The sequence below is a fragment of the Choloepus didactylus genome, chromosome 4 (assembly GCF_015220235.1).
Source record: "Choloepus didactylus isolate mChoDid1 chromosome 4, mChoDid1.pri, whole genome shotgun sequence".
NCBI classification, from domain to species: Eukaryota; Metazoa; Chordata; class Mammalia; order Pilosa; family Megalonychidae; genus Choloepus; species Choloepus didactylus.
The window spans coordinates 36,543,308-36,570,482 of record NC_051310.1 but is presented as its reverse complement, the minus strand read 5'-3'; the positions used below and the strand labels follow the sequence as shown (position 1 = coordinate 36,570,482).

Sequence of the window (27,175 nt, the reverse complement as noted above, 5' to 3'; positions counted from 1 at the left end):
TAAGCTATATTGCTCATTTATTTTAAATGATCTTTGAATCCTGGAAAGATAAAAGCTGTAGAAGGCATTCTGTTTCTTTGGGTTGTAACATGCAGGTATATACAAAATCCAATATTCATGAGTACTATAATGATGGGTTTGGAGGCAGAAATAAAAATGATTTAATTTGTTTTTTCTAAAGCTCGGGTTCAGCTAATATATAATATATCCAAAGACAGAGTGACTTGAACAGGTACTTTTCAAAGCAAAGCGTTGTTGGATAGTTCTAAACTAGAAATTCTTGGTCCAGTAGCCATATGCTTTGAATGGCAGATATATTTTTTTAATAATTCAATTTTATTGAGCTATATTCACATACCATACAGTCATACAAAGCATAGAATCAATTGTTCACAGTATCACCATATAATTGTGTGTCCATCACCAAAATTAACTTTTGAACATTTTCATTACCACACACAAAAGTAATAAGAATAAAAATTGAAGTGAAAAAGAACAATTAAAGTAAAAAAGATCACTGGGTGCTCCCCCCCCCCCATTTTTCTACTCATCCATCCGTATACTGGACAAAGGGGAGTGTGATCCACATGGCTTTCCCAATCACATTGTCACCCCGCATAAGCTACATTTTTATACAATAGTCTCCAAGATTCAAGGGTTCTGAGTTGTAGTTTGAAAGTTTCAGATATTTACTGCTAGCTATTCCAATTATTAGAACCTAAAAAGGGTTATCTATATTATGTGTAAGAGTGTCCACCAGAGTGACCTCTTGGCTCCTTTTGGAATGTCTCAGCCACTGAAACTTATTTCATTTCCTTTCACATCCCCTTTTTGGTCAAGAAGATGTTCTCCATCCCACGATGCCAGGTCCAGATTCCTCCCCAGGAGTCATATTCCAATTTGCCAGGGTAAATACACCCATGGGTGTCAGATCCCACGTAGGGGGGAGGGCAGTGATTTCATCTACCAAATTGGCTTAGCTAGAGAGAGAGGGCCACATCTGAGCAACAAAGAGGCATTCGGGAGGAGACACTTAGGCACAAGTATAAGCAGGCCTAGCCTCTCCTTTACAGTAACAGTCTTCCCAAGGGTAAGTCCCGTGATTGAGGACTCAGTGAATGGCAGATATTTTAGATCCCTTAATCAGTACACATGAAGACACATGAAAATTATTATTTCATTTATAGGATTACATGGAATAAAATATTTGAAAATGGGAATATTTCCAAAATATTCACGATTTATATATGCACCCCTCTTCCTTGACACACTGATTTAATGGAGTGTTTTCACCTGGGTTAAATAACCTTTTTTTTACAAACGCATTTTCATTAAGGCAGAATTCTATACAAAATAAAATTTTAAATTAGATATTCAATATATGAATACATTCTTCCCTGTAAAATATTCAAGTAATACAGATAAAATAAAAGATCCTCTTAACCTGTTACCCCATCCCAGTCTCCTACCAGGGGTAATTACTATTACCAGCTTGAAGTGTATCCTTCGAGAACCATTTTCTATTCATGTACATGCAAATATATGTATAGCTAGAAAAATGGTTTTATTTTGTGTGTTCAATGTGTTTTCCTTTTTTATAAAACATAAATAGTACATGCTGATTGTTTCTCAGCCTTTTGGCTAAGATCAAGTGTAGTAAATGAAAATTTAAAAAAAAATCAGTGAAATATAATAAGAAATTTGGTTACTTTAAAAAGTTGGGTTATATGTAATTTTTACTTTTTCTTATTGAAACTTTTATATGTTTTCCAAATTTTATTCAAGGAGCATATATTTGTGTTGTAATCAGAAAATAAACAATAAACATTATTTTTACTGTTATCTCTAAAAAAAAAAAAATTAGTATTGTTGATATTCTACCTTTGCATGATGCTCTTAAATGGCTTGGCATGGTACCATTACCAATGTTATCTGTATTTGAAATTTTGATATTTTGTTCACCATGGACTTTTTGCATTACTTTTGATTTTTTAAAACCTTGCATTCAAATGCTATTTCCTGAGTTTTTTGGTGCCCCTTAAATTTGGGGCACAAGGTAAATGCCTCACTATCCTTCCCTGCTTTAAAACCTGAAGCACACTTTTTCACTTTAATTATTATTCTGGTTATTTTTGTGCGTGTGGTAATGATGGTGTTGCGGATTGATTTTGGTGATGAATGTACAACTATGTAACAGTACAGTGAACAATCAAATGTATGATTTGTTTTATATGACTGTGTGGTATGTGAATATATCTCAATAAAATGAATATTAAAAAAAAAAGAAAAATAGGGGAAGGAAACAAACAGAAAAAAAAAAAGATCAAGTGTAGTATAAATGGTGCATACTGTAAGCTTGTTTCTGCATATTAAAATACACTTTCTTGAGGCGGGGCAAGATGGCAGACTGGTGAGTTGTATGTTTTAGTTACTCCTCCAGGAAAGTAGGTAGAAAGCCAGGAACTGCGTGGACTGGACACCACAGAGCAATCTGACTTTGGGCATACTTCATACAACACTCATGAAAACGTGGAACTGCTGAGATCAGCGAAATCTGTAAGTTTTTGCGGCCAGGGGACCCGCGCCCCTCCCTGCCAGGCTCAGTCCCGTGGGAGGAGGGGCTGTCAGCTCCGGGAAGGAGAAGGGAGAACTGCAGTGGCAGCCCTTATCGGAAACTCATTCTACTGATCCAAACTCCAACCATAGATAGACTGAGACCAGACACCAGAGAATCTGAGAGCAGCCAGCCCAGCAGAGAGGAGACAGGCATAGAAAAAAAAACAACACGAAAAACTCCAAAATAAAAGCGGAGGATTTTTGCAGTTCTGGTGAACATAGAAAGGGGAAGGGCAGAGCTCAGGCCCTGAGGCGCATATGCAAATCCTGAAGGAAAGCTGATCTCTCTGCCCTGTGGACCTTTCCTTAATGGCCCTGGTTGCTTTGTCTATTAGCATTTCAATAACCCATTAGATCTCTGAGGAGGGCCCTTTTTTTTTTTTTTTTTTTTTAATCCTTTTTTCTTTTTCTAAAACAATTACTCTAAGAAGCCCAATACAGAAAGCTTCAAAGACTTGCAATTTGGGCAGGTCAAGTCAAGAGCAGAACTAAGAGAGCTCTGAGACAAAAGGCAATAACCCAGTGGCTGAGAAAATTCACTAAACACCACAACTTCCCAAGAAAACGGGGGTGTCCACTCACAGCCATCATCCTGGTGGACAGGAAACACTCCTGCCCATCGCCAGCCCCATAGCTCAGAGCTGCCCCAGACAACCCAGTGTGACGGAAGTGCTTCAAATAACAGGCACACACCACAAAACTGGGCGTGGACATTAGCCTTCCCTGCAACCTCAGCTGATTGTCCCAGAGTTGGGAAGGTGGAGCAGTGTGAATTAACAAGGCCCCATTCAGCCATCATTTCAGCAGACTGGGAGCCTCCCTACACAGTCCAGCAGCCTAGAACTGCCCTGGGCGGATGGCACTCACCTGTGACATAGCACAGTCATCCTTCAACAGAGGACCAGGGGGTGCACAGCCTGGAAGAGGGGCCCACTCGCAAGTCTCAGGAGCCATACGCCAATACCAAGGACTTGTGGGTCAGTGGCAGAGACAAACTGTGGCAGGACTGAACTGAAGGATTAGACTATTGCAGCAGCTTTAAAACTCCAGGATCACCAGGGAGATTTGATTGTTAGAGCCACCCCCCCTCCCTGACTGCCCAGAAACACACCCCATATAGAGGGCGGGCAACACCAACTACACACGCAAGCTTGGTACACCAATTGGACCCCACAAGACTCACTCCCCCACTCACCACAAAGGCTAAGCAGGGGAGAACTGGCTTGTGGAGAACAGGTGGCTTGTGGACGCCACCTGCTGGTTAGTTAGAGAAAGTGTACTCCACAAAGCTATAGATCTGATAAATTAGAGATCAGGACTTCAATTGGTCTACAAATCCTAAAAGAACCCTATCAAGTTCAGCAAATGCCAAGAGGCCAAAAACAACAGAAAATTATAAAGCATATGAAAAAACCAGACGATATGGATAACCCAAACCCAAGCACCCAAATCAAAAGATCAGAAGAGACACAGCACCTAGAGCAGCTACTCAAAGAACTAAAGATGAACAATGAGACCATAGTACGGGATACAAAGGAAATCAAGAAGACCCTAGAAGAGCATAAAGAAGACATTGCAAGACTAAATAATAAAATGGATGATCTTATGGAAATTAAAGAAACTGTTCACCAAATTAAAAATATTCTGGACACTCATAGTACAAGACTAGAGGAAGTTGAACAATGAATCAGTGACCTGGAAGATGACAGAATGGAAAATGAAAGCATAAAAGAAAGAATGGGGAAAAATTTTGAAAAAATCAAAATGGACCTCAGGGATATGATAGATAATATGAAACGTCCGAATATAAGACTCATTGGTGTCCCAGAAGGGGAAGAAAAGGGTAAAGGTCTAGGAAGAGTATTCAAAGAAATTGTTGGGGAAAACTTCCCAAATCTTCTAAACAACATACATACACAAATCATAAATGCTCAGCGAACTCCAAATAGAATAAATCCAAATAAACCCACTCTGAGACATATACTGATCACACTGTCAAACACAGAAGAGAAGGAGCAAGTTCTGAAAGCAGCAAGAGAAAAGCAATTCACCACATACAAAGGAAACAGCATAAGACTAAGTAGTGACTACTCAGCAGCCACCATGGAGGCAAGAAGGCAGTGGCACGATATATTTAAAATTCTGAGTGAGAAAAATTTCCAGCCAAGAATACTTTATCCAGCAAAGCTCTCCTTCAAATTTGAGGGAGAGCTTAAATTTTTCACAGACAAACAAATGCTGAGAGAATTTGCCAGCAAGAGACCTGCCCTACTGGAGATACTAAAGGGAGCCCTACAGACAGAGAAACAAAGAAAGGACAGAGAGACTTGGAGAAAGGTTCAGTACTAAAGAGATTCGGTATGGGTACAATAAAGGATATTAATAGAGAGAGGGGAAAAATACGACAAACATAAACCAAAGGATAAGATGGCTGATTCAAGAAATGCCTTCACGGTTATAACGTTGAATGTAAATGGATTAAACTCCCCAATTAAAAGATATAGATTCACAGAATGGATCAAAAAAAATGAACCCTCAATATGTTGCATATAAGACACCCATCTTAGACACAGGGACACAAAGAAACTGAAAGTGAAAGGATGGAAAAAAATATTTCATGCAAGCTACAGCCAAAAGAAAGCAGGTGTAGCAATATTAATCTCAGATAAAATAGACTTCAAATGCAGGGATGTTTTGAGAGAGAAAGAAGGCCACTACATACTAATAAAAGGGGCAATTCAACAAGAAGAAATAACAATCGTAAATGTCTATGCACCCAATCAAGGTGCCACAAAATACATGAGAGAAACACTGGCAAAACTAAAGGAAGCAATTGATGTTTCCACAATCATCGTGGGAGACTTCAACACATCACTCTCTCCTATAGATAGATCAACCAGACAGAAGACCAATAAGGAAATTGAAAACCTAAACAATCTGATAAATGAATTAGATTTAACAGACATATAGAGGACATTACATCCCAAATTACCAGGATACACATACTTTTCTAGTGCTCACGGAACTTTCTCCAGAATAGATCATATGCTGGGACATAAAACAAGCCTCAATAAATTTAAAAAGATTGAAATTATTCAAAGCACATTCTCAGACCACAATGGAATACAATTAGAAGTCAATAACCATCAGAGACTTAGAAAATTCACAAATACCTGGAGGTTAAACAACACACTCCTAAACAATCAGTGGGTTAAAGAAGAAATAGCAAGAGAAATTGCTAAATATACAGAGACGAATGAAAATGAGAACACAACATACTAAAACCTACGGGATGCAGCAAAAGCAGTGCTGAGGGGGAAATTTATAGCACTAAATGCATATACTAAAAAGGAAGAAAGAGCCAAAATCAAAGAACTAATGGATCAACTGAAGAAGCCAGAAAATGAACAGCAAACCAATCCTAAACCAAGTAGAAGAAAAGAAATAACAAGGATTAACGCAGAAATAAATGACATAGAGAACAAAAAAAGAATAGAGAGGATAAATATCACCAAAAGTTGGTTCTTTGAGAAGATCAACAAGATTGACAAGCCCCTAGCTAGACTGACAAAATCAAAAAGAGAGAAGACCCATATAAACAAAATAATGAATGAAAAAGGTGACATAACTGCAGATCCTGAAGAAATTAAAAAAATTATAAGAGGATACTATGAACAACTGTATGGCAACAAACTGGATAATGTAGAAGAAATGGACAATTTCCTGGAAACATATGAACAACCTAGACTGACCAGAGAAGAAATAGAAGACTTCAACCAACCCATCACAAAGAAAGAGATCCAATCAGTCATCAAAAATCTTCCCACAAATAAATGCCCAAGGCCAGATGGCTTCACAGGGGAATTCTACCAAACTTTCCAGAAAGAACTGACACCAATCTTACTCACACTCTTTCAAAACATTGAAGAAAATGGAACACTACCTAACTCATTTTATGAAGCTAACATCAGTCTAATACCAAAACCAGGCAAAGATGCTACAAAAAAGGAAAACTACCGGCCAATCTCCCTAATGAATATAGATGCAAAAATCCTCAACAAAATACTTGCAAATCGAATCCAAAGACACATTAAAAAAATCATACACCATGACCAAGTGGGGTTCATTCCAGGCATGCAAGGATGGTTCAACATAAGAAAATCAATCAATGTATTACAACACATTAACAAGTCAAAAGGGAAAAATCAATTGATCATCTCAATAGATGCTGAAAAAGCATTTGACAAAATCCAACATCCGTTTTTGATAAAAACACTTCAAAAGGTAGGAATTGAAGGAAACTTCCTCAACATGATAAAGAGCATATATGAAAAACCCACAGCCAGCATAGTACTCAATGGTGAGAGACTGAAAGCCTTCCCTCTAAGATCAGGAACAAGACAAGGATGCCCGCTGTCACCACTGTTATTCAACATTGTGCTGGAAGTGCTAGCCAGGGCAATCCGGCAAGACAAAGAAATAAAAGGCATCCAAATTGGAAAAGAAGAAGTAAAACTGTCATTGTTTGCAGATGATATGATCTTATATCTAGAAAACCCTGAGAAATCGACGATACAGCTACTAGAGCTAATAAACAAATTTAGCAAAGTAGCGGGATACAAGATTAATGCACATAAGTCAGTAATGTTTCTATATGCTAGAAATGAACAAACTGAAGAGACACTCAAGAAAAAGATACCATTTTCAATAGCAACTAAAAAGATCAAGTACCTAGGAATAAACTTAACCAAAGATGTAAAAGACCTATACAAAGAAAACTACATAACTCTACTAAAAGAAATAGAAGGGGACCTTAAAAGATGGAAAAATATTCCATGTTCATGGATAGGAAGACTAAATGTCATTGAGATGTCAATTCTACCCAAACTCATCTACAGATTCAATGCAATCCCAATCAAAATTCCAACAACCTACTTTGCAGACTTGGAAAAGCTAGTTATCAAATTTATTTGGAAAGGGAAGATGCCTCGAATTGCTAAAGACACTCTAAAAAAAAAACGAAGTGGGAGGACTTACACTCCCTGACTTTGAAGCTTATTATAAAGCCACAGTTGCCAAAACAGCATGGTACTGGCACAAAGACAGACATATAGATCAATGGAATCAAATTGAGAATTCGGAGATAGACCCTCAGATCTATGGCCGACTGATCTTTGATAAGGCCCCCAAAGTCACTGAACTGAGTCATAATGGTCTTTTCAACAAATGGGGCTGGGAGAGTTGGATATCCATATCCAAAAGAATGAAAGAGGACCCCTACCTCACCCCCTACACAAAAATTAACTCAAAATGGACCAAAGATCTCAATATAAAAGAAAGTACCATAAAACTCCTAGAAGATAATGTAGGAAAACATCTTCAAGACCTTGTATTAGGCGGCCACTTCCTAGACTTTACACCCAAAGCACAAGCAACAAAAGAGAAAATAGATAAATGGGAACTCCTCAAGCTTAGAAGTTTCTGCACCTCAAAGGAATTTCTCAAAAAGGTAAAGAGGCAGCCAACTCAATGGGAAAAAATTTTTGGAAACCATGTATCTGACAAAAGACTGATATCTTGCATATATAAAGAAATCCTACAACTCAATGACAATAGCACAGTCGGCCCAATTATAAAATGGGCAAAAGATATGAAAAGACAGTTCTCTGAAGAGGAAATACAAATGGCCAAGAAACACATGAAAAAATGTTCAGCTTCACTAGCTATTAGAGAGATGCAAATTAAGACCACAATGAGATACCATCTAACACCGGTTAGAATGGCTGCCATTAAACAAACAGGAAACTACAAATGCTGGAGGGGATGTGGAGAAATTGGAACTCTTATTCATTGTTGGTGGGACTGTATAATGGTTCAGCCACTCTGGAAGTCAGTGTGGCAGTTCCTTAGAAAACTAGATATAGATTTACCATTCGATCCAGCGATTGCACTTCTCGGTATATACCCGGAAGGTCGGAAAGCAGTGACACGAACAGATATCTGCAAGCCAATGTTCATAGCAGCATTATTCACAATTGCCAAGAGATGGAAACAACCCAAATGTCCTTCAACAGATGAGTGGATAAATAAAATGTGGTATATACACACGATGGAATACTACGCGGCAGTAAGAAGGAACGATCTCGTGAAACATATGACAACATGGATGAACCTTGAAGATATAATGCTGAGCGAAATAAGCCAGGCACAAAAAGAGAAATATTATATGCTACCACTAATGTGAACTTTGAAAAATGTAAAACAAATGGTTTATAATGTAGAATGTAGCGGAACTAGCAATAGAGAGCAATTAAGGAAGGGGGAACAATAATCCAAGAAGAACAGATAAGCTATTTAACGTTCTGGGGATGCCCAGGAATGACTATGGTCTGTTAATTTCTGATGGATATAGTAGGAGCAAGTTCACAGAAATGTTGCTATATTAGGTAACTTTCTTGGGGTAAAGTAGGAACATGTTGGAAGTTAAGCAGTTATCTTAGGTTAGTTGTCTTTTTCTTACTCCCTTGTTATGGTCTCTTTGAAATGTTCTTTTATTGTATGTTTGTTTTCTTTTTAACTTTTTTTTCATACAGTTGATTTAAAAAAGGGAAAGTTAAAAAAAAAAAAAAAAAAGAGAAAAACAAGGAAAAAAAAAGATGAAGTGCCCCCTTGAGGAGCCTGTGGAGAATGCAGGGATATTCGCCTACCCCACCTCCATGGTTGCTAACATGACCACAGACATAGGGGACTGGTGGTTTGATGGGTTGAGCCCTCTACCACAGGTTTTACCCTTGGGAAGACGGTTGCTGCAAAGGAGAGGCTAGGCCTCCCTATGGTTGTGCCTAAGAGCCTCCTCCCGAATGCCTCTTTGTTGCTCAGATGTGGCCCTGTCTCTCTAGCTAAGCCAACTTGAAAGGTAAAATCACTGCCCTCCCCCCTACGTGGGATCAGACACCCAGGGGAGTGAATCTCCCTGGCAACGTGGAATATGACTCCCGGGGAGGAATGTAGACCCGGCATCGTGGGACGGAGAACATCTTCTTGACCAAAAGGGGGATGTGAAAGGAAATGAAATAAGCTTCAGTGGCAGAGAGATTCCAAAAGGAGCCGAGAGGTCACTCTGGTGGGCACTCTTATGCACACTTTAGACAACCCTTTTTAGGTTCTAAAGAATTGGGGTAGCTGGTGGTGGATACCTGAAACTATCAAACTACAACCCAGAACCCATGAATCTCGAAGACAGCTGTATAAAAATGTAGCTTATGAGGGGTGACAATGGGATTGGGAAAGCCATAAGGACCACACTCCACTTTGTCTAGTTTATGGATGGATGAGTAGAAAAATAGGGGAAGGAAACAAACAGACAAAGGTACCCAGTGTTCTTTTTTACTTCAATTGCTCTTTTTCACTCTAATTATTATTCTTGTTATTTTTGTGTGTGTGCTAATGAAGGTGTCAGGGATTGATTTGGGTGATGAATGTACCACTATGTAATGGTACTGTGAACAATCGAAAGTACGATTTGTTTTGTATGACTGCGTGGTATGTGAATATATCTCAATAAAATGAAGATTAAAAAAATAAAATAAAATAAAATACACTTTCTTAATACTTGTACCAGGCCAAAGGACAATAAAGATTATTTCATGGGGCAGCTTTCTCAGTGGAAAAGAAAAACTTATGAGAAAACGGACACCACAATCCCACGCCACCCCTCACATCTGGGCTTGTTTTAGGGCTTTGTGCGCATTCAGGCCAAGGGAATTTCTCTCCATTAATTTCCACCCTCAATCCCTATCATTTTATAGCTCAATTCAGTGCCTCATGTAAAACTTTTTAATTTTGACAGCCTTTCTTAATCCAGGGCAAGGGAGGAATAATCCGTTATTTCAAGGGAGGAAACGAATTTGGCAGGAGCTTGGCATACGCGAAACCAGGTTTAGGGAACAGTGTCCCCTGGTGGCCAGTGAGGGATTTTAGAGGCGGTGACCCGCCTGCATTTTCTGTCAGAAATCATTAGCTTTTCATTCTCTCTACGTCGCGAGGTAGGCTCGGGATGAACGCCTGCCTCTCCCAGGCAGTCCCGCCATGGAACCTCCCAAACAACCGCCGACCTCGGGTCGCCCTAAATCGGCCTAGCTGGCCCCCTTTTACCACGTGGCGCCCCACGGACCAGCCCAGGCCTTCTTTCGGGTTCGACCCCTTTTGCCCCCTGGGGCCCCGCCCCTCCCGGCCCTGCCCCGCTCCGTCCAGTCCAATCAGCCCTGCCTTTGAGCGCCAATCCTCTGTCTCTCCGGTGCCAGTCTACGTCCTCTTGTGGGCTGGGGTCATAGCCGCGGCGATCTCAGGGCTTTGTGGCTAGCGCCCGGGCCAGTCTTGGAGGTGATTTACACATCTTCCCTTTTCTCCCGCAAGGACGCGATCCTGACCGTTACACCCCAGACTGGGCTGCCCACGAGTTCCTGGATATCAAAGTGGAGGGTTTAGGCCGCCTCTTCCACTCGCTGGCCCGCTACGAGGCGGACAGCGGCGGAGAGCTGGACTTGGCCGAAACCAGGCTCTGCTCGGCAATTTCACCGGAGTGGAGCCCCCCGCGGGCGGGCTTGGAGGATTCCTGCCTCAGACAGAAAAGTCGAGGGGAGTGATGAAAAGCCCCCTCAAGGTGGAGGTGACCGTGCACCGCACGCCGCGGCAGCCAGCAGCGCCTCTGAGCCCGGCCCTAGTGCAGCGCAGTTTCTCCACCGCCGAATCGAGCCGCGCTCGGCTGCAAGCGGGCCGCCTGCGGGGCGGCTTCCTGTGGCCCCAGGGACGTGATGCCTTTTCTGTTGAAGGCCTTGCAGCGGATTTCGGGGATTGACTGGCTGCTTTTGAAAGCTGGCTTGCTTTGCTACCTAATTTATCAACTGAGAACAAAGCAATCTCCTTAATTCCTTATTTTGTCGCCTAGACATCAGGCGGGACAGTATCACCAAGTTCTGCCTAGGATCTAAATTTAATTTGCTTGGATACATCTCTTCTGCCCACCTTCTAAATTCTTATGTGCTGCAGACACTATTCCTTGTTTGCACACACCTTGCACGTTTGCTCTATTAAGCTTAAAATCGCTGTAAAGTTTCTAGCATTAAATTCTTCTTTACTTAAACACTTCTATCTCTACTAGTCAGAGCTTTGTGCTGATTTAGCTTTCCCATTACCATGTTTGGTAAAAATAAGAATAGTGGGTTCAAGTCTGTATTTCACTGGTATCTGTTCAAGCCCCAAATTGACTGAAGTCCTATTACATTGCTCACTCTTTTGTACTGGCTCCATTGGAGGATAAAGATGAACTTTTTGCTGTTGATGTCTGATGACTTGGAGACATTTGCCATGATGAGAAAAACTATTTTGTTCCTCATTTCATAGATCAAAGGACAACTTTCTTATTTTATAAATGACGAAACTGAGGCATGAGCTGCTTTTAACCAAATCAAACCACCAGGTGTCACTAAAATCAGAGTGTAAGTGAAACTCTTTGAGATCCAAGATCTGACCTTCTTTTAGGAACTCCGTGAAATAAATAGGTTTTTCATTTTTAAAAGCCCAATCTAGCTCTGTCCTTATCCCTTCCTCTCAACCCCAAGATCCTTAGGAACAAATAAGAATCGTTTAAATGAGAGATTTTAAACGTTTTCATAACTGGGGGAAAACATTGCTATTTGAAATTGCCCATATAAGGTCCTAACAATTTTCCATACTGGGGATTAAATTACTGAATTGAAACAAAATAAACAAATAAGAAATTATCAGTCATTTTAATGTGGTAATCAGGTCAGTATTTTGAAGCGTGTGGTTGGAAAACTATTCCCCTAAATGGTGTGCTATTAAATAGAGAGGATTTGAGGGTCTATATGTTATGTCCATTTCATGCTTTACTTTAGGCTTCCTGGACTAATCTTAAATCCAGAAATGCTTGAAATTTATGTAATTTTTAGAAGGGTCAAATCAGGATACGCTGAGATATCTGAATGTTAAGAAAACTACCAAATTAACATCAGCACCTTAATATATACACTCTGGGCTCTCATTTTGGTAGCTTGATGTGCCCTAGTTTGTTTCCAGATTTAAAGACTTAGAAATATCTTGGCATTTTAGATCTCTTGATCTGATTTCTGTCCTAATGTCCTTACCTCTTACTCTGTTCTTATAGATTTATCTGCATTTTTACTCTATTTGGAATAACACAGAGGCAAATATATGAAAAAATACTAGGAGACAAATGGCTGAGAAATTCTTCTTTTGGAATGGTGAATAAAAAGTACAATCTCAGATAGGAATGTTGAAAGAGACATAATAGACCAACATTGGGATGCTATTATTTGACATTTTACTACCTTTCCACACATATTGTTCACTTTTCTTGCACCTACATTAGATGTTTAAAATGGTTTAACCTTTGTTTAATTATCAATTTTGGGGATTCTGACCATTCACTGGGAAGTCAGAGCCCCTTAAAGTGGGATATCATTTTTTTAAATTAAATTTTATACTTTCATAACTCAAAGCCTGCAGAACTATTTATTTAGATTTAGCAGGACTTATATTTCACACTTTTTGCATGTTTATTACAAATTTTTATAATTTTTCCATTTCCCACTGATACCCTCACAGGGAGAGAAATATAAAAAATATTTTTATATTTACAGCTTCAAAATTGTCCAAACCAATGTCTATTTCAACCACAAGAATAAATGTATTTCAATCAAAACAGCTGTGTTTTTTTTTCAAAGCAAATAGGCAGGTGTTTAAAAGAGAAAAAAATGTAAATTATACAATTTGAATTTTATCTAGAAAATGTTGGCTGGGTGTTATAGTCCGTTAAATGTTCTGTCAGCTAATACAAGATTAATCCCTTCTCCTGGTTTATAGGAAACAGTCCTTTTGCTGGTTTGATTGATATGTTTGGTGGTGGAAGTTTAAAGGAATCTCGAGTGAGTCATCAGGTAGTCGAGGTTTTACTACTCTGGCTTTGCCATTTTTGACTCTGAAGATCTACCTCCAATCTTGAAGGATTTAAATTTAGATTACTTTAACGAGGCAGCTGAATTTGTGCAGTCACCCAAAGGGGAGTGGGATGGCAGAGGGAAATGTGTTTTGGATGAGCACATTATGACCAGAGAGGGTGAATAAAGAAAGTGGTACTAATGGGTCAGAAATTATCTATAACAAATACCTGTTGAATTAATAAATTAAAAAATGAAGCAATGGCACTATTCACCATCATACTTTCTTTTTCTTTCTGTCTTTTCTCCTTTTCTTTTTCCTCAATCGGCAGGTCAAAGGTCCAATGTGATTAATTACATAACTTTTTCAACATGAAATGTATTTCTTATTTCAAATATTAAAATACCCACATTATAGAACAATCAGAAAATAGACCAGCAAAATGAACAAAAACCCTTATAATATCCTTCCAAATATATTTATATATACCTATGTGTGTTTTGTATAACTTTTTAAGAGGCTATTTTGTTTGGTAACTTGCATTTTTACTTAATACATCATGACCATCTTTACATGTTAATAGATGCTTTACAGTATCATTTTTAGTGGAAGTATATTTCATTGTTTGGATGGTCACTAATACTAACCAATTTCCTTTTGTTGACATTTGGGTTGTTTTTCTTTTTGCTATTAAATCTTTGAACATTTATTGCTGGGCACTTGTCTGATGATTTCTTCAGGATGAATTCCTAGAAGTTACAAAGGATGCAAAAGTTTTTGAAGCACTTAATACATATTGCCAATAGCTTTCCAGAAATGCTATGTCAATTATTAAAAGCAGTTGTATTTGGGCATCCCATTTTTCCATATCCTTCGTTAACTCTTGAGTATTTCGACAATTTTCGTTTAATTTGATGGGAGGAGGGAAAAGACATCGCAGTTATGTGAAACCAACATATTCTAAAATATTAAAAATGATACTGAGCTTCTGGCATCTTTGACTCCCTGGAGAGGCCGAGAAAAGGAAACTAAGTATTTGAGGCGAGTTTAGCTCTAGACCTCATTAGTCGGATGCCCAGGTGAATCACAGCATGAAGTTAATTCTCCCTCGTCTAGACTAGGAAGGGAAAGGAATTCTGAAAGGGGAAGGAAATTAAAAGGTCTTTTATGGGAAGCGCAATTTCAAGGTTTAAATTGCAGGGGTGGGAAAACTGGCACGTAACTTCAATTTAGCTAAAATTGCTTCCGTTGGGGAAAAACACGTCTCAGGATCACTGGTTGCGATTAAGCGCTACACGTCCCCGGAGCCCAACACTGCTGTCGCCACAAAGCGAGCCGCATCGGAACAGGAACACCCGGGCGGCCAGCGCTCCGTCCCAGAATGCCTCGCTCGAGCTACCCTGAGGGCGGAGAGATGCGACTGCTGCCGGGGTAGGGATCGGCGGAGGGCTCTGAACAGTGTGCGCACGCGCAGTGACCCTAGCGGGCCCTAGCAACCAGAGCAGTGACAGTAGCAACCGCCGGAATGGTGAGTACCCTCCCGGCCTCATAACCGAAGCTGAGAAGAGATTGGGAGTGCAAAAGGGTAGCTTGGAGTGTTGAGGGTGGGGGTCCTCGGACAGCGGAAGGGAGCCGGGAGCGGACGCTAGCTTCTCGAACTCAGAGGCCTTGAGGCTAAAGAGAAGCCCGGGTAGCGGATGGTCTGGACAGAGGGTGGTCTGGAGCGGATTGGAGGTTGGGTTAGGTGGAAGACTCTGGCGAGAGAAAAGGGTGGGTTAAGCGCAGGAAATTCTAGAAAAAGAGTGGACTGGGGTGGAAAGGTGATGAAAGGAAAGCGTGTGGGTAAGGATATCTCCTGGCATAGAAGTAATTTCTTCCCCTGGAGAGGTGAGGTTTGAGAAGGGTCGCTGGTTACGCGAGGGGCGTGTGTAATACGGGCTGCAGCAGTGTTCTTAACCTGTGATATACCCAGATTGCTCTTCGAATGACGGTGCTTTCAGTTATTAGGTAACACTGTGAAACCCAGCCTGATAGAATGTATTAGGGCAGTGTTTCTCAAATACCAGTATGCATGAATATGGAATATGTTATGAATTTTTAATATCCGTTGGGGGACAGTCAGTGAGGGTGATGATTTAGGAATTTACATTTCGACAGTGTCCCTCTTGTGATTCTAAAATTGGAGGACTTTGAGAAATGCCGCGCCTTAAGGCTGAAATATACCAGTGGTCTATCTAATCAGAGCTGTTCGTGAAGTAAGGATTTTACCTAGTGATGCTCCTCAACTTCTATTCAGTGTTTACTTTCTTGCTTATATACTTGGTAGTTACAACTAGTAGTTTGAAAAGGGATATTGTTGGATATTTACAGACCTAGCCAAAGCTATTTAGCAAAATATGTGATTGTCCTGTTTATGAGATGTTTATGAAGAATAAGTATGACTAGTTGCCTACCTTTTGCAATTCTAATGCTGTATAAGTGGACAGAAATTGAGCCCAGGAGATTGAAATGATTAGGAAGTCATGCCCACACTTAACCACAAGATGAAATACCACTCTTTTTGAAGCAGGTTTTACCCCCTGCTTCCCTTACTTTATTCCACAGGCATTTGGGTGAAAAGCAGTGCCAAGGGAAGTAAAAAGTTCTGAAACCTATGTTTATATTCAGATGAAGAAAGAATCAGCCCCAAATAATTCTGAAAATACGAAACATGGAAATTATGGAAAATCTTCAACTAAGGAATTACAACCAGTAGTTAAATGAAGCTATCAGAGGTTGTAACTGGTAGTCCTGAGACCCTTCAGACTTGGTTTTTCTGGCCCATGTAGAATTTTGAAAATTTTAAATTCATTTACAGTGTCTTAGAAAGTAGCATATTTCTCACTAAAACCCAGACTCTGGCTTCTCTGAAAAATCAGAAATACCATATTTCACTATCAGACATGTTTTTTCACATTTAAATATTACTGAATGATGGTGCCATAAAATTATAATTGGCAGCATCTTTTCTTTTTTAATAGTACATAAAATAAGGATGTTACAACTAACGGAGTTTTTATAATTGAAGAAATGTGGAATTAGGGTAACTCTTGGTCCCAAATCCCTCCTGCCAACAGTTGTCTGGAGCTGGGTAGAAGTTAAACACTTTAGATGGGCTCTGTCCTAATCTTGTCAGCTTTACCCTTCATGATGTCCTCTTGGTCCTTGAGGCATTTGAGTTTTTGACTCCTGCTATCTGTAGGAGAATCAGTGATTGTATGTGAATTCTGTATTATCAGAATAGACAGCTAGATTGCCTCCAACTCCTTATTTCCAAAATGTTGTGAAAGTATTCTTGTACGTGTCTTCTTATGGAGCAATACAAGAATTTCTCTGGGAAATATACCGAGGAGTAGGATTGCTGGGTCATAGGATATATGCATGCTTGATTTCCCTAGGTTCTGTCAGACTGCTTTCCAGAATGCTCTACCAGTTTTTACTTCCTCCAGGAATGCATGAGTTCCATTTCTCAACATTCTAATCAACTTTCTACCTTTTGCTAGTTTGAAAGATTTATTTTAGTATCCCATTGTTTTACTTTTCATTTCTTTGATTATCATTGAGTTTGAACACCTCTTGATATTCTTAATTTGGATTTCATTTTCAGTGAGTTGTCTGTCCATATTCTTTGCCAGCTGTTCCATGTTTCTTTTTGTTTTTGAATTTCAGGATTTCCTTGTATATTCTAGATTGTAGTCCTTTGTTGGTTCTACATCGAAAATTTTTCCTCCCCCATTTTCTGTTAATTTTGTCAGTGCTGATCTTCACCTGCTAAACTCCATAAGTTCTAGTGTTTGTCAGTTTATTCTATTGGGTTTTCTATGTAGATGATCCTCTACACATAGTGACAGTTTTATTTCCTCCTTTTAATCATTCCAATTTGTATTTCTTTATAGCGTTGATAAAGACTCCTTGTACTATGTTAAACCAAAGCAGTGATAGTGGGCATCCTTGATGTGATTTGGATCTTAAAGGGAATGCTTGTTTCTTTCCCAGTTATGTCACCTTTTTAAAAATATTTAAGAGAAACATCCTCAACACACATATACACACATCTGGATATACCTTACCAAGCTCATTTTCTTTCTTCTTAGTACTTATCACCTTTCATATACTATATAATTTACTTACTTTTTATATATATTGTTTACCATCTGTCTTCTTCTAATAAATATAAGCTCCATGAGGAGCTTTGTTTTCTTCATTGCTATGTCCTGAGTGCATAGAAGAATGCTTGACACATAGTTGATAATAAATATTTGCTGAAATAAATGAATTTCTCCATTAAGTATGATGTTTGTTATAGATTTTGGTATACAGCTATTATCAAGTTAGTAATTTCCCTTCTACTCTTAGCTAGAGCTTCTGTTATCAATAGATGTAGAACTTTATCAAATGGTTTTTCTGTATTTATCGAAATAAACATGTTTTTTTCCCTTAATCTATTACCTGTTGTGCTCCTGGAATAAACCATTCTTCATCATCCTTGTACACCATTGGCTTTGGACATCTAATATTGTATCTAGGGTTTTCAAATCTATGTTGAGAAGTAAAGACTATTCTTTATCTGGTTATGAAATCAAGGTTACCCTAGCCTTGTAAAATAATTTGGCAGCTTTCCCTCTTTTTCTGGTTTCTGAAACATCTTGTATAACAGGGAATATCTATTCCTTGAAAGCTTAATAGAAGTCTGTCTAGGCTTGGAACTTCAGAGGAGGTTAGAGCTCTTGTTTATTATTTTCATTTTTTAATAGTTATTGGTCTATTGAAATTGTCTGATTCTTCTTGTGACAGTTTGGGTAATTTTGTGGGTTTTTTTTTTTTTTTTCTAGAAATGTATACCTTGTCTAGGTTTTCAAATTTATTACCATATGTTTGCTTATAATATCATTTTTAAAATTGTCTGTGATATCTGTAGTTATTTCCCCTTACTCATTTTCTATTTTTAATTTGTATCTTCTCTTTTTACTTATTTATTTATTTTTTTGCTCCATCAGGCTTGATAGAGATTTAAGAACCAGTTTTAGATACTGTTACCCACCCCACTCCCATTCTGTTATTCATTGTCTTCTTTGTATTTCCTCCTGCCTTCTTTCTTTGGGTATGCAATGATGTACTTTTTCAGATTTCTTGAATGCTTAGCTCATTTGTTTTCCATCTTTCTTGATTTCTGATAAATGAATTTAAAGCTTTGTTTCTTCTTAGGACTGTATTCCTCAAACTTTGTTTTATTATCTTTATAATTTTTATAATTTCTTTTTAACTTCAAAGTTATTTATTAGTTAGTCTTTACTTTTTAGACATAATGGTATATACTTGTAAATTTTCCTTTTGTTATTGTTTGGGGTTCCTTTTTTTTTTTTTAAAACAAAACAAATTATCACCAGCAATAATTCATTAACAATGTCTTCCTTTGCTCATCTGTAGAGTTTTAAATAGTGTATTAAATTGAATCTAAGAGGCATCATTATTTATGTTCCAATTAGAAAGAAAGATAAATTGGCATTAAACCATGACAAACACTTTTAAATCACTTAGATTTTTTTTATTTTACGCTTATTGATAGAGTCTTTTTAGATGTAGTTGGGTGTATAGATTTTTATCAGATGTCATCCTTTGCAAATGTAAAAAATATGTATATGAAATAACTGTGGGCTAATATTTTTCTAAAATTTTACCAATGCTACCTGGCCCACAGCAACAGTAAATTGTTTTTGATTGGAAGATACATCCAAATTTCAGAGATTTTAGAATGTAATAAAAGGTGCATCTTAGAGTCAATGAAATATGTATACATATATATTTATATATATTTTAATCTTCCCTGCAATATTATTTTTTGTTTCCTTGCATTATTTTTTATTTGTTTTATTCTGGTAATATGTATGTAATGTAAAACTTGCCATTTTAACCATTATTAAGTGTATAATTCAGTGACATTAATTACATTTACAATGTTGTACAACCATCAGCACCATTCATAACCAAACTTTTTCATCACATTACAGAAACACTGTACCTTTTAAGCAATAAATCTCCATTCTCTCTCCCGCAAACCCTGTTAAGCTCTAATCTGCTTTCTTTATATATGAATTTGCTTATTTATTCTAGATATTTCATATAAGTGGAATCATACAATATTTATCTTTTTGTGCCTGGCTTCTTTTACTTAGCATGAACCTTAGTGTCACCAAGTTTCATCCCTGTTGTAACATGTATCAGAACTTTATTCAGTATTCCATTGTATATGTATTCCATTTCCATACTTCTGTTGATGGACACTTGAGTTGTTTCCACCTTTTGGCTCTTGTGAATAATGCTGATATGAACATTAGTGCATAAATATCTGTTTGATTCCCTGTTTTCAGTTTCTTTGGCTGTACACCTAGAAGTGAAATTGCTGGGTTATGTGGTAATTCTGTGGTTAACTTTTTGAGGAACCACCAAATGGTTTTCCACAGCAACTGTACCATTTTACATTCCCAAAGCGTTCCTATTTCTCCACATCCTCTCCAACACTTGTTATGTTCCTTTTTTTTTTTTAAAGCCATCCTAATGAGTGTGAAGTAGTACCTCATTTTTGTTTTGGTTTGCATTTTCCTTGTGACTAATGATGTTGTAAGATATACAGAGGGACATTTGTATATCTTCTTTGGAGAAATGTCATTTCATGTCATTTGTGCATTTTTAAATTGGGTTGTTTGTCTTTGTTGTTGAGTTTTAACAGTTCTCTATGTATTCTGAATATTAAACCCTTATCGAATCTATGATTTCCAAATATTTTTTCCCATTGTGTAGGTTCTTTTCACTTTCTTGATAATGTTCTTTGATACACAGAAGTTTTTAATTTTGATGGAGTCCAGTTTATCTATTTTTCTTTTGTTGCTCATGCTTTAGGTGTCATATATAATAATCCACTGCCTAATACAAGATCCTGAAGATTTTCTCCTATGTTATCTTCTAAAAGTTTTATGATTTTAGCTCATTTTGTGTTAGTTTTTTTTTTTGTTTTTTTTTTTTTTTGCTTAATCAACAAATATTTACTGCATATCCATCATTTAGTAGTCTTGGAGTACTAGGAGGTGGGGTGCCAGGAAGGAGACAGATATGGTCTATGTCCTCATGGAGTTAAAATCAAGCAGTGGAAACCCATTAAATAAACAATTAAGTAGATACTAGTAATTTACAATCACGATCAGTGCTGTGAAGGGAGAACATGTAGTATTAGGAGAGCATTTTACAGGGATATCAGGTCAGGGAAGGATTAGAAAGTTTTTAGAGGAAGAACTTTCAAACCAAGCCTGAAGTTTTAAATGTTTCTTGAGTGAAAAATATTGGACATATTCATGCATTCTACAGAAATTTTTATTGCACCTCAGTTGTGTTTCAGGTGCTCATGACATAGTAAAGAAGACGTCAGAGCCAGTTGCTCACAGTCTCATGGATCTGACAGTCTATGAAGTCACGTTTAGATGACTCTATGTGTCCCTCATAATGTTGTTTAACTCCAGACTGTACTTTGTTTTGCGATAATAGTTTAGTTTGCATGTATACAAGTGGTTTTCATCTTATAATACTTGCCCATGGCTAACAGGTAGAAGTTCTGGGCATCTTTATTCATGGAGCTATTTTTCCCATTCTAACTACCTGCATCTCTGTGTGCTAAGTTTTTCATCACTTTGATCTACAGTTACCACTTCCACTAAGTGAGGGTTAGGGGCATGATGCCCACCCCCTCCCCACAATCTGGAAAATCCACATCAATTTTTTACCCCCGGATTTTAGTAAACTCCCTAGCTTGTAGATATTACCTCTCCCATTACTTTTTTTTTTTTATCTTCATTTTATTGAGATATATTCACATACCAAGCAGTCATGCAAAACAAATCGTACTTTCGATTGTTTACAGTACCATTACATAGTTGTACATTCATCACCTAAATCAATCCCTGACACCTTCATTAGCACACACACAAAAATAACAAGAATAATAATTAGAGTGAAAAAGAGCAATTGAAGTAAAAAAGAACACTGGGTACCTTTGTCTGTTTGTTTCCTTCCCCTATTTTTCTACTTATCCATCCATAAACTAGACAAAGTGGAGTGTGGTCCTTATGGCTTTCCCAATCGCATTGTCACCCCTCATAAGCTACATTTTTATACAACTGTCTTCGAGATTCATGGGTTCTGGGTTGTAGTTTGATAGTTTCAGGTATCCACCACCAGCTACCCCAATTCTTTGGAACCTAAAAAGGGTTGTCTAAAGTGTGCGTAAGAGTGCCCACCAGAGTGACCTCTCGGCTCCTTTTGGAATCTCTCTGCCACTGAAGCTTATTTCATTTCCTTTCACATCCCCCTTTTGGTCAAGAAGATGTTCTCCATCCCACGATGCCGGGTCTACATTCCTCCCCGGGAGTCATATTCCACGTTGCCAGGGAGATTCACTCCCCTGGGTGTCTGATCCCACGTAGGGGGAAGGGCAGTGATTTCACCTTTCAAGTTGGCTTAGCCAGAGAGAGAGGGCCACATCTGAGCGAAAAAGAGGCATTCGGGAGGAGGCTCTTAGGCACAACCATAGGGAGGCCTAGCCTCTCCTTTGCAGCAACCATCTTCCCAAGGGTAAAACTTATGGTAGAGGGCTCAACCCATCAAACCACCAGTCCCCTATGTCTGTGGTCATGTTAGCAACCATCGAGGTGGGGTAGGCCAATACCCCTACATTCTCCACAGTCTCCTCAAGGGGGCACTACACCTTTTTTTTTCCTTGTTTTTCTTTTTTTTTTTTAACTTTCCCTTCTTTTTTAAATCAACTGTATGAAAAAAAAGTTAAAAAGAAAACAAACATACAATAAAAGAACATTTCAAAGAGACCATAACAAGGGAGTAAGAAAAAGACAACTAACCTAAGATAACTGCTTAACTTCCAACATGTTCCTACTTTACCCCAAGAAAGTTACCTAATATAGCAACATTTCTGTGAACTTGCTCCTACTATATCCATCAGAAATTAACAGACCATAGTCATTCCTGGGCATCCCCAGAACGTTAAATAGCTTATCTGTTCTTCTTGGATTATTGTTCCCCCTTCCTTAATTGCTCTCTATTGCTAGTTCCCCTACATTCTACATTATAAACCATTTGTTTTACATTTTTCAAAGTTCACATTAGTGGTAGCATATAATATTTCTCTTTTTGTGCCTGGCTTATTTCGCTCAGCATTATGTCTTCAAGGTTCATCCATGTTGTCATATGTTTCACGAGATCGTTCCTTCTTACTGCCGCGTAGTATTCCATCGTGTGTATATACCACATTTTATTTATCCACTCATCTGTTGAAGGACATTTGGGTTGCTTCCATCTCTTGGCAATTGTGAATAATGCTGCTATGAACATTGGCGTGCAGATATCTGTTCGTGTCACTGCTTTCCGACCTTCCGGGTATATGCCGAGAAGTGCAATCGCTGGACTGAATGGTAACTCTATATCTAGTTTTCTAAGGAACCGCCAGACTGACTTCCAGAGTGGCTGAACCATTATACAGTCCCACCAACAATGAATAAGAGTTCCAATTTCTCCACATCGCCTCCAGCATTTGTAGTTTCCTGTTTGTTTAATGGCAGCCATTCTAACCGGTGTTAGATGATATCTCATTGTGGTCTTAATTTGCCTCTCTCTAATAGCTAGTGAAGCTGAACATTTTTTCATGTGTTTCTTGGCCATTTGTATTTCCTCTTCAGAGAACTGTCTTTTCATATCTTTTGCCCATTTTATAATTGGGCTGTCTGTACTATTGTCATTGAGTTGTAGGATTTCTTTATATATGCAAGATATCAGTCTTTTGTCAGATACATGGTTTCCAAAATTTTTTTCCCATTGAGTTGGCTGCCTCTTTACCTTTTTGAGAAATTCCTTTGAGGTGCAGAAACTTCTAAGCTTGAGGAGTTCCCATTTATCTGTTTTCTCTTTTGTTGCTTGTGCTTTGGGTGTAAAGTCTAGGAAGTGGCCGCCTCATACAAGGTCTTGAAGATGTTTTCCTACATTATCTTCTAGGAGTTTTATGGTACTTTCTTTTATATTGAGATCTTTAGTCCATTTTGAGTTAATTTTTGTGTAGGGGGTGAGGTAGGGGTTCTCTTTCATTCTTTTGGATATGGATATCCAACTCTCCCAGCCCCATTTGTTGAAAAGACCATTATGACTCAGTTCAGTGACTTTGGGGGCCTTATCAAAGATCAGTCGGCCATAGATCTGAGGGTCTATCTCCGAATTCTCAATTCGATTCCATTGATCTATATGTCTATCTTTGTGCCAGTACCATGCTGTTTTGGCAACTGTGGCTTTATAATAAACTTCAAAGTCAGGGAGTGTAAGTCCTCCCACTTCGTTTTTCTTTTTTAGAGTGTCTTTAGCAATTCGAGGCATCTTCCCTTTCCAAATAAATTTGATAACTAGCTTTTCCAAGTCTGCAAAGTAGGTTGTTGGAATTTTGATTGGGATTGCATTGAATCTGTAGATGAGTTTGGGTAGAATTGACATCTTAATGACATTTAGCCTTCCTATCCATGAACATGGAATATTTTTTCATCTTTTAAGGTCCCCTTCTATTTCTTTTAGTAGAGTTATGTAGTTTTCTTTGTATAGGTCTTTTACATCTTTGGTTAAGTTTATTCCTAGGTGCTTGATTTTTTTAGTTGCTATTGAAAATGGTATCTTTTTCTTGAATGTCTCTTCAGTTTGTTCATTTCTAGCATATAGAAACATTACTGACTTATGTGCATTAATCTTGTATCCCGCTACTTTGCTAAATTTGTTTATTAGCTCTAGTAGCTATATCGTCGATTTCTCAGGGTTTTCTAGATATAAGATCATATCATCTGCAAACAATGACAGTTTTACTTCTTCTTTTCCAATTTGGATGCCTTTTATTTCTTTGTCTTGCCGGATTGCCCTGGCTAGCACTTCCAGCACAATGTTGAATAACAGTGGTGACAGCGGGCATCCTTGTCTTGTTCCTGATCTTAGAGGGAAAGCTTTCAGTGTCTCACCATTGAGTACTATGCTGGCTGTGGATTTTTCATATATGCTCTTTATCATGTTGAGGAAGTTTCCTTCAATTCCTACCTTTTGAAGTGTTTTTATCAAAAAGGGATGTTGGATTTTGTCAAATGCTTTTTCAGCATCTATTGAGATGATCAATTGATTTTTCCCTTTTGACTTGTTAATGTGTTGTAATACATTGACTGATTTTCTTATGTTGAACCATCCTTGCATGCCTGGAATGAACCCCACTTGGTCATGGTGTATGATTTTTTTAATGTGTCTTTGGATTCGATTTGCAAGTATTTTGTTGAGGATTTTTGCATCTATATTCATTAGGGAGATTGGCCGGTAGTTTTCCTTTTTTGTAGCATCTTTGCCTGGTTTTGGTATTAGATTGATGTTAGCTTCATAAAATGAGTTAGGTAGTGTTCCATTTTCTTCAGTGTTTTGAAAGAGTGTGAGTAAGATTGGTGTCAGTTCTTTCTGGAAAGTTTGGTAGAATTCCCCTGTGAAGCCATCTGGCCCTGGGCATTTATTTGTGGGAAGATTTTTGATGACTGATTGGATCTCTTTGCTTGTGATGGGTTGGTTGAGGTCTTCTATTTCTTCTCTGGTCAGTCTAGGTTGTTCATATGTTTCCAGGAAATTGTCCATTTCTTCTACATTATCCACTTTGTTGCCATACAGTTGTTCATAATATCCTCTTTTTTTTTTTTTTTTTTTAAATCATCATTTTATTGAGATATATTCACATACCACGCAGTCATACAAAACAAATTGTACTTTCGATTGTTTACAGTACCATTACATAGTTGTACATTCATCACCTAAATCAATCCCTGACACCTTCATTAGCACACACACAAAAATAACAAGAATAATAATTAGAGTGAAAAAGAGCAATTGAAGTAAAAAAGAACACTGGGTACCTTTGTCTGTCTGTTTCCCTCCCCTACTTTTCTACACATCCATCCATAAACTAGACAAAGTGGTGTTTGGTCCTTATGGCTTTCCCAATCCCATTGTCACCCCTCATAAGCTACATTTTTATACAACTGTCTTCGAGATTCATGGGTTCTGGGTTGTAGTTTGATAGTTTCAGGTATCCACCACCAGCTACCCCAATTCTTTAGAACCTAAAAAGGGTTGTCTAAAGTGTGCATAAGAGTGCCCACCAGAGTGACCTCTCGGCTCCTTTTGGAATCTCTCTGCCACTGAAGCTTATTTCATTTCCTTTCACATCCCCCTTTTGGTCAAGAAGATGTTCTCCGTCCCACGGTGCCAGGTCTACATTCCTCCCTGGGAGTCATATTCCACGTTGCCAGGGAGATTCACTTCCCTGGGTGTCTGATCCCACGTAGGGGGGAGGGCAGTGATTTCACCTTTCAAGTTGGCTTAGCCAGAGAGAGAGGGCCACATCTGAGCAACAAAGAGGCATTCAGGAGGAGACTCTTAGGCACAAATACAGGGAGGCCTAGCCTCTCCTTTGCAGCAACCGTCTTCCCAAGGGTAAAACTTATGGTAGAGGGCTCAACCCATCAAACCACCAGTCCCCTATGTCTGTGGTCATGTTAGCAACCATGGAGGTGGGGTAGGCGAATACCCCTGCATTCTCCACAGGCTCCTCAAGGGGGCACTACATCTTTTTTTTTTTTTTTTTTTTTCCCCTTGTTTGTCTTTTTTTCTTTTTTTTTTTTTTTTTTTTTTTAACTTTCCCTTCTTTTTTCAAATCACCTGTATGAAAAAAAAAGTTAAAAAGAAAACAAACATACAATAAAAGAGCATTTCAAAGAGACCATAGCAAGGGAGTAAGAAAAAGACAACTAACCTAAGATAACTGCTTAACTTCCAACATGTTCCTACTTTACCCCAAGAAAGTTACATAATATAGCAACATTTCAGTGAACTTGTTCCTACTACAACCATCAGAAATTAACAGACCATAGTCATTTCTGGGCATCCCCAGAACGTTAAATAGCTTATCTGTTCTTCCTGGATTATTGTTCCCCCTTCCTTAATTGCTCTCTACTGCTAGTTCCCCTACATTCTACATTATAAACCATTTGTTTTACATTTTTCAAAGTTCACATTAGTGGTAGCATATAATATTTCTCTTTTTGTGCCTGGCTTATTTCGCTCAGCATTATGTCTTCAAGGTTCATCCATGTTGTCATATGTTTCACCAGATCGTTCCTTCTTACTGCCGCGTAGTATTCCATCGTGTGTATATACCACATTTTATTTATCCACTCATCTGTTGAAGGACATTTGGGTTGTTTCCATCTCTTGGCAATTGTGAATAATGCTGCTATGAACATTGGCGTGCAGATATCTGTTCGTGTCACTGCTTTCCGATCTTCCGGGTATATACCGAGGAGTGCAATCGCTGGATCGAATGGTAGCTCTATATCTAGTTTTCTAAGGAACTGCCAGACTGACTTCCAGAGTGGCTGAACCATTATACAGTCCCACCAACAATGAATAAGAGTTCCAATTTCTC

The 27,175-nt window shown here is 38.4% G+C and overlaps 1 protein-coding gene across 1 annotated transcript in view; it reads left to right on the top strand.

Annotated features, from left to right (window-relative positions):
- Positions 1–15,029: 15,029 nt before the first annotated feature.
- DNAL1 (dynein axonemal light chain 1) overlaps positions 15,030–27,175 on the top strand; it is a 70,958-nt gene continuing 58,812 nt past the window's right edge. Inside the window, exon 1 of the mRNA XM_037832332.1 lies at positions 15,030–15,124. Coding sequence (XP_037688260.1) covers positions 15,122–15,124 — 3 coding nt within the window. The 5' untranslated portion in view covers positions 15,030–15,121. The remainder of the gene's footprint in view (positions 15,125–27,175) is intronic.